This window comes from Melopsittacus undulatus, chromosome 2 (assembly GCF_012275295.1).
Source record: "Melopsittacus undulatus isolate bMelUnd1 chromosome 2, bMelUnd1.mat.Z, whole genome shotgun sequence".
Taxonomy (NCBI): Eukaryota; Metazoa; Chordata; class Aves; order Psittaciformes; family Psittaculidae; genus Melopsittacus; species Melopsittacus undulatus.
Window position 1 is genome coordinate 100250426 of NC_047528.1, and position 12803 is coordinate 100263228.

Below are 12803 nucleotides of genomic sequence, written 5' to 3' on the forward strand. Positions count from 1 at the left end.
GCCAGTATCACTCAGAGTTTCCAGTGACCTCTGAAGCAGGACCCATGAGTACTCTGGGCTCTGTGGGACCAGCTCTCTTGGTGCTGCAGAAGTCATACTTTTTCTTTAAATCTTCTCCATACTAACAACCCCTTCTGAAGTTTCTGCTCATATCACTAACCGCTGTTAATCCATTCACGGACAAATCCATGTTATCATCACCTTATCCCCCTTTTCTTTGAGTATTCAGTAGAGGCCGAACTTTGGTCCTTATTTCTTTCCTTACACACTTGGTTTCTCAGGTACAAGATGCATTCAGTCTTAGTACAACTGAAACATCAGTGTGTTATCAGCATTATTCTCACACTAAAGCCAAAATACAGCACTGCACCAGCTACTAGGAAGAAAATTAACTCTAAGCCAGCTGAAACCAGGACACTAAACATCCACTCAAGCTTCCCTGATTGCTGCAGACACCGCCGCTACATACTTCTGACACCAATGTCCATAGCCCACACATGGCATTTGACTTGGGTCTTGCTTCGAGTTCTATCCAGCCAAATGTCTTGAATAGTCTTTTCATGCAACGCCTCCAAGAGAGCTTTATCCTTCTGTGCTCATGGCTAAAATTCAGGTCTAGGTTCTCATCACTCCACATGTCATAGAACCATAGAATAGTTAGGGATGGAAAGGACCTTAAGACCACTTAGTTCCAATCCCTCTGGCATGAGCAGGAACACCTCACACTAACCCATACCACGCAAGGCTTTGTCCAACCTGGCCTTGAACACTGCCAGGGATGGAGCATTCACCACCTCCCTGGGCAACCCACTCCAGTACCTCACCACCCTAACAGTAAAGAATTTCTTCCTTATATCCAATCTAAACCTCCCCTCTAAGTTTCAACCCGTTTCCCCTTGTCCTGTCACTACAGTCCCTAACAGAGTCCCTCCCCAGCATTCCTATAGGCCCCCTTCAAATACTGGTAGGCTGCTATGAGGTCTTCATGCAGCCTTCTCTTCTCCAGGCTGAACAGTCCCAACTTTGTCAGTGCAATGTTTCCTCTCTTCTCCTCTTGCGTGGCCTTAGTACAGAGAGCCTTGTCACACTAACAGATTTCCAGGATGTTGCTGAATTTTCCTTGTTTGTTGTCTTCAGCATCACTCCTCTCATCTGCTTACATGCCTTCCCTTTTTTTGCATGTATCAGCCTCCACTAATCGCCTTTTCAGTTTTAAAGGAAATCATAACATTCGTCTTGCAGCAATTTCACACAGCAATAGATTTCAATGCTAAAGTCAGCAAAGCCACACCACAACCCCTACCCCTTAAACTCTTTTATTGCAAGGCACCCAAACTCATTAATGATGATTAAGCTGCTGATGCCCTTAAGTTTATCAATCATGATGCTGACAAACATTCTCTCATTTTGCCTATCTTCTAACTCCAAGTATGTGCAATCAATTTCCATCTTCTCTTGAATTTGGATTTAAGTTCCTTGGGACAGAGAATGTCTCTTTTTTTGTTGTTGTTGGTTGTTTATACATTAGCTTGCTTGCTGACACCAAACTCCATGGCTGAGGATTTTAGGCATCATGATAATAATAGTTAATAACAGCAGCAACAATAATGATAATAAACAAGCTAAATACCTCATTTGAGGCAATGGTGAGGAAAAAAAGTATAATGTTACTTTCAGGATCTTTCCATACATGTGACTACCACGTTAATATTATTTTCTATAAACTTTGGTATCTACCATCTCGGATGAATACCACTTGAGGTCTCTGTTCAGCAGAGTCAGACTCTGATAAAACTAGAAGAAATGCACCTTCATTCAGTACTTCCAAACTTTCCAATGTCCTGTAACCCCTTTGAGGCACTATGTTTAAACATAACTACTAACAGCAGCAACCCTATAAATAAATTACTTCAGTTCAGGGAAATGTAATCAATTTACTTGGCACTGGTAATAATCCAGTAATATTTTTCTAAATTTGGACTTAACACATTACCTTTCTTGTTTTGCCAATGCTGTCAATCCATCATATGACTATTTTACTTCCATTTCCACATGCTAAGAAGCCAAGCTGATTAAAACCCTGACAGTTTCACAAAACACAAATCTTAACATTCTAGACACTGAAATTACAGGTGAAAAAAAACCCTCAAAATCAGAACAAAGCAATAAAAATAGTCTGACATGTCTAGGCAAGCATTTACAACTGAACTGACATTTTATGCATGACTGCACACAGGTTTTAACTGCAAGACATTCTTCAGTCCGTAAGATGAGCAACTGTACTCCTGTATTAGGTACATACAAGATTTCAACTTGCATAAAGCAACTGAGCTTTGTATTGTACCATGATATTTAAGAGATTTTCTTTTTCCTTTCAGTTATACTTCAGGAAACATGCTCACTGTAATAAGACATTTCTACAAGTGCTGGAATAAAAAAAAAAAAAACCACATAAAATAAAATGGAAACATCATGCAAAAGAAGAACACATCCAGTAAAATGTGTAAATACATTTGAAAATGCTTGTTAACAACCCCTTTGGTTGATCAACATTCGATCAGCAATAGCTGACCAGAAAAAGGAACTGCAAAAGGGACACTATAAAATTTCTGTTAATAACACAAAATTGGAAATAGAAATTTAGACTGGAGGATGATTTCAGGGTACATCACTAGGGTTAGTAATGAAACCCTTTGTGTATGTGGATATGACTAAAGAAAGCAAAATTTCATCACTGCAAAAGACATCAAGGAAGAAACTATACCTGAACTTTTTACTTAAGTAAAAGAAATCTCCTAAGATTTCACATCTTTAGAATAACTGTGATGAAACATGAACAACTGCCTAAAGAAAAATCAGCTTAGCCTCCACAGGCAATGGAAGTTTCTGTATTTCCACGTCAATAATGTACATGTTGTTAGAGAGAGCTCTGACAGAGAAAAATGCTGGGCATATACATACATGCCAACAATAAGAAGAGACATTTCAGAGAATACCCTCCCTTTTCATTCTACAATCACCAGTGATCCAACTACCTCTTTTCCGTAATCTGCGACTTGTCTTACCATCTCACCCCAACACCACAGACTACACATCCCACTTCTTAATGGGGCTCCATCTGAATCCATCCACTCATGCTTTCGGCATGCTCTGACATTTGGCAGCCTCCTACTCTAGCAAGAGCTCTCTGAGGAAAAAGAGCAGCCCACAGAACAAGAACTACCTGCCCACTGCTGCAAGTAGGGTAGGGGGCAAAGGGAAGGATGCTGGGAAACATCAGAAAGAGGGGAAGAAGGCTAGGGTACTGAGGTGTTACAAGACAGGCATAGAGGATTAATAATGCTCTGAAGCAACGGTCAAATGCACAGCTCATGGTTGCTTCTTACAGCATGGCACAAGGCAGCAAGTCAGTTAGCAGTACTCAGCTACCACAGGACATTACACCCATGACCTCTCTGGCGATCAAATATCAGCAACAGGTGGGAACCAGCATGTTCCAAATTACCACTGTAAGCACTTGATTGTGCCAGCTTTTTTAAGCATGAACTTTGTGTCTTATGAAAAATTCAAAAAGATGGTACTCTGGATACTCAGAGAGATACAAACCCCAGTTCTGTCAGGCATCAGAACCTAACACAGCAGCAGGTCACATAAGCAAACACGAATCCCAATGAAAATTAAAGAGCACTGCAGCACCCCCCGACAGAAGACCACAGGGAGAACTTAACTCACCTCCTGACCAGACTTCGCAGAGTTTTCTGAATGGAGAGATTCAATTTCCCCTTCAATCATTGCAGCTTCTAGGCACTCATGCAGATCTTTAAAGCCATTAACCTGGAGTGGATACTGGCCAAACATCTCTGTGTTTTCAAACTTTTTACCTTTACACATGAAATTAAAACAGTTGAGGTTTCAGAAAAAGGCTAGCAATCCTAGGTCATCTTGCTTAATCTACTGAACAGTACCCACGTTTTGTTACCGAGCAATCCAATTGTATGTATGAAAACAAGTTACTAGAGAAAGTCACTTGAATCTACTATCAAAAATTACTGTATTTTCCTCTTCAGCCCATTTTTTTAATACTGTTTTTTGCATCTCTTGGTAATAAGCAAAACTCAAGATGACATGGCACCACAAATGTATGGGAAATTTTACATATATAAATCAAAGTCCTCCTCCTGCAAATAGCAGCTCAGTAATATAACTCTATATTGTATCAGCAAAGTCAGTGGAATTGCTGGTATGAAACAGCCCTTTGTATAAATACTTTTTGCAAAAACAAAGCACAGAAGAGAACACTCGTGATTTCTGTCCTGAAAACAAGATCATGATTTGGTAACAGTGTATAAAGATGCAAGTTCAAACATGAGGAGAAATGTGGGTGACAAGCTTTCAATCTACAACTTAAATTTATTTCCTCCTAAAGTCAGTAACAAGTCTTCTTATATCAGCTAGTTTCTTTCCATTGGTTTGGATTTTACATACCTCCTCACTTAAGATGAGAACATAAGGGATTAAAGTAGCTCAGTGCAAACAAGCAGGAATGCTAGCTAGTAGCAAGAAATTTGCAGAATGTTTCAGTCCAAAACCAAATCCTTAGATACACTGTTCCAGGTGGAGCAAGAACCTGCCCTTCAAAAATTATAGCTGCTTCATTCAAATGCATCAAGGAGTCGTTCACTCTTGGGATGGAGGACAGAATCACCAACATTAGAATATTTTCACAACTGCTGTCCTCCTGGAAACACAGAACACTGCAATTCTGCAGATCTACTAATTATATGCAGATAAGATAAAGAGAAGCTTGTACATCTCCTTCTCTAACAGTGCCCTCGCACAGGTTTCCAATGACTTGTTTTCAATGGACTGTACTTCTAAGAGGGTCACTTACCCATACCAGGAATTGTGCAGAAGAAAATGCAATAACTGAAATGTTAAATTTCATTAAATGAAGCGGAGATAGTGTGAGAGACTAGCTCTATAAAATACAGTAACTTGCCTTACGCATACCATTAGTAAGTAGCAAAAGGTGCCCTGATGATAATTTCTTGCAAGCATTTTCTGTCAGCATCTCACCCTAACTTCTGCACTAAAATATGCTCAGCTCCTGAACGTTACTGAAAAAATAAAAAAATCTTTCTGGACCATTGCAGCTCGGTTTAACTTCAGTCTCATATTCTCATGGCAGTCTGTGATAAACCTTTGGTCACAGACAGAACGTGTAGTCTCCAAGTATACTTCAGCAAAAGTAGCTAAAATGCTAAAAACTTAGACAAGCACTAAGCAGACATGAGCATAGAAGTCCAAGTAAGTTCAGATGCATACCTTCAAGTACACCTACTGCTAGAAATCGTCCATAAAACAACTCCACCATTGGGTTCTTTGATTTCTCTCCATCCCTGAAAACAGAAAGCATATAAGTGCAAGAAATCAAACACAATGCTCTTTCACAAAAATACAAGCAGAATATTCTGAATTCATGATGAAAATGTTATTTTACTCAGATACTCTTCATTCAGTTTGCACTTTCCTCTAATGACAATAACAATGATTCACATATTTGCAGTAAGTTTCTGAAGTGCTTAATTCTAGGAAAAAATACGTAAATCAGATTCAACTCCTGAGTGGTTAAATTGTACAAAATCCATGTAAAAATAATTTCCTGCAACACTCTAGAAACAATGATATATTCAAAAAGACAGTGTACAGATATACAAACAGTGAGTATTTACCTCTGAGAAACAATAGCAAGATGTGAAATATTTAAGCTACAGGATCCAAAAGAAAAGCTGCTTTCAAATAAAAAGAAAGCAACAAAAAAATCCACAAAAAAAAAGCCTAATTGGTTATGTACAAAACACATCTCTACTCTTTATATACTTCGGACTTCATTCAGCAAGGTTTCTAACATGAAACAAGATGATGAAAATGGACAGTTCATGGAAAAAGAAAGGTACATTGAACTAAAAAAGCTACAGTGTTGGATCTTTTTCTGCCATATAACAAGATGTAGATTTTTGGTTGCTCAGTTTGCTTTTTCTCATTAAAACATTCGACATACAGAACTAAATTAAAAAATAAAACAAGCAAACAAAAAACCAAACAAAACCTTACCTCTCTTCTTCAGCTTTAATTTGGAAGGCATCTTCTAGCCAATCTAATAATTTGTGGGTAAATTCACTAACATCTTGCTGTTGAGAAAATAGAAAGTGATCAGTATGTGTTCACATATGTAACACAACATAATAAAGCATCACCTTGCAAGATCAGTATAGCTTTATTCCTCTTAAAGTAGCTCCAAAATCACACTATATCCAAGACTCTGCCATGAATGTTTTTTTATAGGTGGCTCTTAAGGCATACTAAGGCTCTGGTGTTCCCCAGCCATTACACTGTCCTGTGATCTTTATTACTTGGGCTCAGCTTTCATACCATGCTAGCTCAAAGGCATCTTATGAATCTCATTGTTCAAAACCTTTGGTATCTAACAAGTGGTGACTAGTATTACTTTCATTGAGCACTGAATTCAGCAATGCTGTTGTAGTTAAAAACCTTCACCACATAACCTCATGTGGAAAAAAATGAAGAAACCAAGTGTTTCTCGGAAAACTAAAATATACCTATTATGATTTAGGCAAGAATCTTGAATAGAAGTATTAGGATACTCCAAGCTAGCATCTACAGAGACAAATAGGACTGTATCAGCCCTGGAAGCATTGTTAGAGCACAAGAATAAAGCTCTTTAAAAACCACAGTCTTAGAAACAAAACCTCAAAAGGAAGAACATGAAACTATTGGTTACTTTCTAAAATAATAGCAAGAAAGTGTTCTGAATAAAACAGTCACACTGCCAGATTTTATTTTATTTATAAAAGTGACCAGAGATCACATAATATTAGAGAAAAAGCTCAAAAACTGATAATTAGAAGTTTCTTTTCTGTGGACATTTTAAATTTCTGTTGTGCATTTAAAGTATTTCTTATTGCCAGATAACCATATGAATGGATAAATGAACCTGAATGAAAATACATAGAAATTACCTGTTGGGAATCATTTGATTTAAAAGCATCTTTAAGGATTTCAACTGCTCTTGATGGGTCAACATATTTTCTCTTTGAACCAACTAGAAGTGCAAACAGGTACCTTAATTCACGCATGAAAGGCAGATTCCTATGTTCCTGTATTTGAAGAAGAATTAAATTTATTTAATAAAGTGGTAAATAAAAAAAATCTACTTTACAGAAGTGTTACCCAGTGAACTAAGGGTATATCTAGCTAACCACCATAATATTATATAAGCTTACTTGTAGTACTACCAAGGTAGTGTTGCATGCCTTTTACTTGTCAGTTTTGTAAAATAATGTAGTTATCTGGGAATAAAATTATATTTCAGAACTGAAACCTCCCTGAAATCACATCTAGATGTGGCTGTTTGAGTTGAAATAGGGACAAATGGACAAGCTGAGTTGAATTTAAGACAGAACTGTTGCTCTTGAGACTTAAGTAATACACTGCAGCCATAGGCATTCATTTTATTGAAATCAGTATTCCTATATATTAGTATTCATATACCTCTAGGAGAATTTCTTGTAAACCTGCATACTGCCTATTACCTTTTATTTTATACTGAAGACTAAATCTATAATGTGTACACAAATCATTATTATTTCTCTTGACAGAAGTAAGAGAGATGGCATGCTCTCCTTTCTACCTAACTTTCTAAGTATAACTCATGGGCAAGATGGAGTTCTTCTGGTTTCCAGGAATGAAGCAGAAGAAATATTTTCTGCCTGTATAATGAAAAGAAGTAAACTGAAACGCAAATCCATCATTCCACTGATTAACCCACAAGTTAAGAATGCTATGGATATCAGATATCGTTCATACTCCTAAGTAGATAGTTCAAAAATATTTGTGACATTAAAACCCATATAATATCCACTTGTATTCAGAACAGTAGTTCCAAATACAGATACTTTGAATGTAAGTATCATTCAAAAGCAGCACAGATGTCAGATGCTGGTCAAACCAGAATTACTTCATGACAAAACATTTCACATGCTCAAACAGCAGACTCATTTAGTCACTCCTATGTCAATCCAGTATGCATAAGGCTTTTCGTGCATAAAGTCTGTTTTATTTTAGCTTTAAAACCTGTGTGTGATGAATTGGAATATGTTCCGCATAATATCTAAAAAGATACTTCTAGTCACGTAAACTCCCAGGTTTTACTTGTCCATCTAGTCCACCTTGCAAAACACCAGCCAATTATGAACAATGCTCACAGAAAAGGCTGAAGACTTCATCAAATAAACCTAATTCAGCTTTAAATCATCATAACATAAGAATAAAATCCATCTTCTATTTACATACTTAAAGCACTTTTTAATAACAAAACAGGGAAACAAATTGTGAAAGTGATTTTTTCTTAGCATTTTCATAAAGTGATCTATTAGAAAGATCAATAGATTTTCAAGTTTTAGATACAGACATATTTTGTCAAGATGACTGAATAGCAGTGATGATTCATATGCGTAATATAGAGGATTGACCACTGAGTACTCTACACCTTACCTTCCTCTTTTGATAAATCTGAAGTAGGTAGGCAGTGAGTAGTGTTGCATTACTTATCCGAATTTACACTACTAATTTGGCTGAATTGTAAGCATTTTGCATCTTTATGTTGAACAACTAGCTACAGATGTCAGTAGGATTACTCAGAACAAGTATCTCTGTAAAGCCCATAAAAATTGTCTAAAACCAGAAAAATCCTTGCTGTTTTGTTGGGGTTTTGAGAAAGCTCTGTTTAAAGCATTAGGCATGATCCTTGACCAGATTATATGAGCATTACCACAACAAACAGCAATTCTCAGTAAACAAAGCCTAAAATCTTCAAGAAGGATGTGAGCTAGTCCCCGAGACAAGGTATATACAGTTGCACAAATCACTTGCACACTAAGACTAAAGATCTAATAAGGTGATCACAATACAGCACACAGCTCTCAATTTTATAGCATATTGTATGTGCACCAACACCTACAAAATACAGAAAAATTTTAAAACCAGTTTTAAAATAAAAACTGCACAGAAACTTCATAATTTAAAACTTTCTCTATTTTACCACCTATCCTACCTCCACAAATAATTTTTAATAATTTCTTATATTGGAACAGTTTATGATCAGAAATGCCTCTAAACAATCTACACGTTTAATACATAGTAGAGATTCATTATTGCTAATCAGTATGCCAGGACACTGGCATAATGATGATGTTGAAATGGGGAAGAATGTGCTAAACTCTAACACAGTATTCACTTCCTGATAGTAACACATTTCCTGAAGATATCATTGAGGCTAAATATTTAGCTGGCCTCACTGCATACAACAAAAAAGATCTGTTTGATATGACAGTAAGAGAACTGGCAGAGCAAAGAAGCTGTAGTAATCTCAGAGACCCATATCTGTTCTACAGAAGCAAGCCGAAGACCATACCATGTAAGAAAAATCGATTTAAAATGAAAAAGTATAAAACCAGATCAGATGTATGAGCAAGTTTAAAATCCAGAAAAACAAATTCCAATTAGCTGAGGCAAATAGGGTGGGGCTGTTGTTTGGTTTGGGGTTTTTCAAAGTAAAAAATTATACCAATGACTTCTGGATTAAAAATTTTAGCTGCTGAATTATTAATAGCATTTGGATTTCATATTTTAATAGGGAAAAAACCACTTTGCTATGTAATATTCCCTGAAGTACAACCACATGTTTCAATTCTAAATCAAGAGATTGTGATGACCCTACCATTAAACTACTTTCTACCAACTGGAAAAAAATCAGGATGTAAACCAAGGTCTTGAAAATCTGGGATTATTAAAACTTAATATTTTTTAGCAGGGAAATGTGATCCTAGGGAACGACAGTCACATACAGTAATTAATACTAGATTAAAAATAACCAAAACAAAACCAAGTCGAGATAGTTTTAAAACAAGTAAGCACAAAGAACTAATCTCCATGGCCTTTTTTTTTTGTCAACCAATAGCTTATACTAGAACTCTACACTAATTTGCCTCTACTTGACTTCACCTTATAAAGAAATAAAATCACCCTGTTTGGGGGTATGAATGCATATTTCTATTTAAGTTCGTTTCCTAAATTCTCCCCAAAACACATTTCAATATTAATACAATCCTTTTTCAGCTGTAGGTTAGGCAGAGGAGTACATCAAACAAGGTTATTTCATTGTGGAATTTAAGTGAATAGAAATTACTGCCAGAAAATTTTATTAGCAGGCTGGCAGAAAGCAAGATTTTTTGCACAAATCCATACACTTGCCTGGTGTCACACCATTTCACATCGCCTTAATATTGTCTGGTATGGTCAGAATGTCTAAGAAATAGCACTGTGGAACTGCTAAAGCCTGACAGTATCAATGCTTGGCCAAGATGTTTTTCAAAGACAACAGCTTGTTATTATCTATTTCATATTACCTTCTGGATGCCAATTGCTTTTTACATCCTGAAAAAATGAATGTAAAGAACTTCTAGTACTGGAGGATATTACTAAAAAAAATATATGATGAATAATGAAATACCATGCAGAAAGTGAACAGAAAAATTTATAAAAAAAAAACTTCAGTACAAGTCTTTGGGAGACGAGGCAGCAGGAGAGACTTACACAGTTCTGACCGAACATTCAACTTCCCTTTTATGGTACATACTTAGAAGTTTAGCAAAGGGACACTGCCTCTTCTATGCCCATTTTCTTTTGCTTTTGTTAATTGCTCTCTGTTGCTAGTGAACATTCCAGTCAAGCCTGAAGTGCCAAACAACTAAGAACAAGCCAGCAACACACTCCCTTTTTAAACCACCCCAAAAAAGAAGCAAAAGGCAATAATCTAATTTCTGGATCTGCAAAAATTCACTCTTCTGTAAACCCCTGCTAAAGGTCAGATGATCTAACGCCTTTAAACAGACACTTTCTCTTCCAATTTATTCCTTTCTATTTAACAACATAGAAACCAAAGTGCCCCTATATATTCTTCACGTATGCTCTCAAAGGGCACACATGAAGAAAGAAAAACTGGTTTGTTTTGTCCCTCAGCCTGTGACCGTCTCCTCTCACTAGTCTGTGGTCACAAGAAACCTGAGCCAAGCACCCCCCTTCCCAATCCCATGTAAGTGCTAGAATAAACATGGATACATTAATGCTTACAACCACCTCATGAAAATGCCAAAAGAAGCAAGCTAATAACCAAAAGTTTAATCTCAGATCATGAGTTATAAGTAATTAGCATCCTCAAAATAAACAATGAAGTCACCAGGCCAATCCTACCAATACTGCTGGCAAAGCTACACAGATCAAAACCATATGGGTAACCAAAAAGCATGCCTGTAGCTGCACAATGTAAGTGAACTAGAATAAAATACGGTTGATAACACAAGCTATGCCTGCATTAGAAATGCTCATGCACTGGCAGCAGTCCTGCTACAGCTGTACCAGCAAAGCCCTTCCACTGAACCTGGTTAAGCAGCAGTACTTTGAGCAAGCCCTGCCTCACTCAACACCTTGCCCCACACCATACTGTAAGGCAAACATAATGTATGCAAGATCCATAATGGGAAGCTCAGAGAAATGTTAATTAGCACCTATAAAATCCATGCTAATTTGAGGTAGAGAACAGTGGAAAATTCAATTACAAAGGGGAAATGCCCTTATCAGCCACCAGGAGGTTAATTTCTAATTTTACCTTTTGGTTTCGGGGCAAGTCTTGGGCGTTTGCAGGAGGATTGAAATTCAAAACTAGTCTTCGAAACTCCAGAAGGTTAAATAACGACTGAAAAGAAAAAAAAAATTAGGAAGTTTAAAATTTTAAGCACTTCTACAAACAATACAAAATTCTTCCAAACATGCCTTCGTAAAATAAATGAGATGTTAAAAATACGCAATGCTAACGTTTCATTTCGGAAGTTAGATCATTTCACTTACTTTGCTAAATGTATTTCCACCAAAAAAACAGCTTAAGAAAAAAAACTCATTTACATTTATCCCATAGATGGAAAAATAATTTTAGATGATAGGTAAATTACTTTTTACAACAAAAATTGTATTACTTGTTTAACTGTCAATTTTCGATTTGAAATTAAAGCCTGCTTAAGCACGTAAAATTCACCATATAGCCTCCTCTATCATCTACCACCTCAGTGCAGAGGGAGTACATCTCTGCATATGCTGTTTAAATCCACTTGCAATCATCTGTACTAACTGCATTTTGTCCACTCCCCCATTATTATAGGATCTAAGTGATGCACATTAGAGCAAGGAAACTGGGTTATAATCTTTTCAGGTAAGGAACTGGTAACATTCTCATTTTATGGTCAGTAAGACATGAAAACGGGTGTCTGGCACGCACAAATAACCCTACAGTGTAACACAGAGCCTGGAGCCAAGAGAGTACAAGAACAAGACAACTCTGGGTTGCAAAAATAAAAGTCCAAAGCAATGGCTGAGAACTGAAGTCCTCAGCACTTGTGTAACTGCATCACTGCTTTTCCATACAGACATAAAGCACTTCAACTGATGTTCACTTCATTACCACAGACTAGCATTTTGATGAAGAAAGAGTAGCAGAAAAGGTCTGAAGTATTTTAAACATGCCCATGAGAGAAGCACAGAAAAGATTTGCCCTCATATTCACACCCTTTGTTTTTACAATCTATAATTAATTATTCTCCCCCCCCAGCCCCGATCGCATATTACCTATTTATTTTTGAAAGCCAGAGCTTGCCTACCCCAGCAATAGCCTT

The 12803-nt window shown here is 36.9% G+C and overlaps 1 protein-coding gene across 2 annotated transcripts in view; it reads right to left on the minus strand.

The window, feature by feature from the left end:
* Positions 1-12803, minus strand: part of USP25 (ubiquitin specific peptidase 25) — a 91111-nt gene that overhangs the window by 28001 nt on the left and 50307 nt on the right. For both annotated transcript variants that reach the window (XM_034071770.1, XM_031051211.2), the window contains exons 6-10: positions 11747-11833; positions 7041-7178; positions 6115-6191; positions 5326-5399; positions 3733-3881 (exon numbers count right to left, since the gene is read on the minus strand). In XM_034071770.1, the coding sequence (XP_033927661.1) occupies positions 3733-3881; positions 5326-5399; positions 6115-6191; positions 7041-7178; positions 11747-11833 (525 nt within the window). The remainder of the gene's footprint in view (positions 1-3732; positions 3882-5325; positions 5400-6114; positions 6192-7040; positions 7179-11746; positions 11834-12803) is intronic.